Source organism: Lipotes vexillifer, unplaced genomic scaffold (genome assembly GCF_000442215.2).
Source record: "Lipotes vexillifer unplaced genomic scaffold, Lipotes_vexillifer_v1.1 scaffold8, whole genome shotgun sequence".
In the NCBI taxonomy this organism is placed as follows: Eukaryota; Metazoa; Chordata; class Mammalia; order Artiodactyla; family Lipotidae; genus Lipotes; species Lipotes vexillifer.
In genome coordinates, this window is record NW_006781519.1 from 6,834,699 (window position 1) to 6,836,609 (window position 1,911).

The window sequence follows — 1,911 nt, forward strand, 5'->3', positions numbered from 1 at the left end:
ACACTCTTTCTGAGCACTGAAGCATTCCACGTATTTTGCATTACACTGTGTGACCAGCTGAAAGAAAAGCAACATTTTAGCCTTCATTCAAAGGATTATAATTGTGCCTGTGTTAACTAACTTAGTGTGGTAATGGTTTCTCAGTATATAGTTAACTATCAAACCGTTACATTGTAGACCCTAAACTTGGAATTCTTTGACTTACATGCAGCGTTGTCTCTCTCAGTCAAGCGGGGAAAGACAACAAAACAAAAACAAAGGTATAATTGATAGCATCTGCTTGATGATCTGGCACAGATACTATGATCAGATTACTAATGAATTTTAAACATTTTTGTATCCCAAAGGACACTTTTTTGTGTTTCAAGAGCGGTAGCTTTTTCAGTTGTCTTGGTTGTTTGCGTGCTTGTTTTATTTACTATTAGGCCTTAGGTTTCTCTTTTTTTTTTTTTTTCTTTCCCCTTTTGCTGTACGCGGGCCTCTCACCGCCGTGGCCTCTCCCCTTGTGGAGCACAGGCTCAGCGGCCGTGGCTCACGGGCCCAGCTGCTCCGCGGCATGTGGGATCTTCCCGGACTGGGGCACGAACCCGTGTCCCCTGCATCGGCAGGCGGACTCTCTCAACCACTGCGCCACCAGGGAACCCTAGGCCTTAGGTTTCTTGACTACAGACACTATGTAAGCAGCGTTTGTTGAATGAACGTGGGTTTCTCTGTTGGTGATGATGTCACTGATTCCTCACAGCCACATGAGATGGAGGTGGCTCAATACTAGCAAAGACGGCTTCGTGGTAATAAGAGCTAATCATGGTAAAGAATTTACTAAGTTCTCAGTAAATGTCTGTTAAACTGAACTGACATTGTTCTAAGGCTGTTATAAATAATTAGCCCAGTAGTTTGGTTATTCTTCCTGTGTACATAGCTTGGTTGAATCATTCTGTCAGTCTTTTTGGGGGTGGGGGTGGGGAGGGGTCCATGCTAACAGAGTGTACGGGAACGGTCTCCTCCTCTACATGGAGGTGGATGTAGTTGGTTAATGCCTGTAAAGGAACAAATGACCTCGTTTCCTTTGATAAATTTTTAAAACAGTGTATAAACAAATGTTGCAGAAACAGGAAAGGCAGAATTTAATTAAGAATTATTGGCACTTAATTTTTTTAGGAATTCATTTTAAACATTCAAAATGAGACACTTATGTCCTCACTGTTGATTACCTCAAATGGTGCGCAGAGTAGTAAGGATGTTATGAAAGGAGACCTAGAAATTTAAAATTGTTATAACTGAACTTGGTGAAATTCATCTATTTTTCATTTCATATCACTTGTTGTTATCATTTGCTTGACAGTCTCATTTCTTGAGCTGGGACTCGAAGGTTTCCGTGTCTATGGAAGGTTTTACCATGAAAACTAAAACTGCAGAGATTCAGCTCATTCTTTCCATCTTGACACAAAACGAGAAATTACATACAGAACAATGTGCAAAAAAGCCTGGTTTTTTTAAAGTCTAATAAGAGACTACGAAATAGGAAAGCACTTCGTACTTTGAGATGACTGAGCTTTCTGATCTTACTTACTTTAATAGTTCTTATAGTCTCTCTTTTCACTCAATTCCGTATAAACCTTAACTGTCTTTACACCTCATGCCCCCATGCCCCTATCAAAGAAAAAGAATAACCATTCAGGAAAGTTAACTAAAGTCTCTTTAGTATTCCGTAGTAACTAGATCTTTTCTAGTTTCTAAATTATCTGCTACGATAGTCATTCAAAGAGCTTTGCTTTTAAGATAATGCCAACAAATAGCCGTTCTCCATCAGGGCAAGACAGTATTCGTTCAGAAAACAAAACACAGAGGATAGGGCTTCCCTGGTGGTGCAGTGGTTGAGGGTCCGCCTGCCGATGCAGGGGACGCGGGTTC

The 1,911-nt window shown here is 40.8% G+C and overlaps 1 protein-coding gene across 1 annotated transcript in view; it reads right to left on the bottom strand.

The window, feature by feature from the left end:
• PTPRG (protein tyrosine phosphatase receptor type G) overlaps nucleotides 1-1,911 on the bottom strand; it is a 313,959-nt gene that overhangs the window by 19,738 nt on the left and 292,310 nt on the right. Inside the window, 1 exon segment of the mRNA XM_007454772.1 lies at nucleotides 3-57. Within this exon segment, the coding sequence (XP_007454834.1) occupies nucleotides 3-57 (55 nt within the window).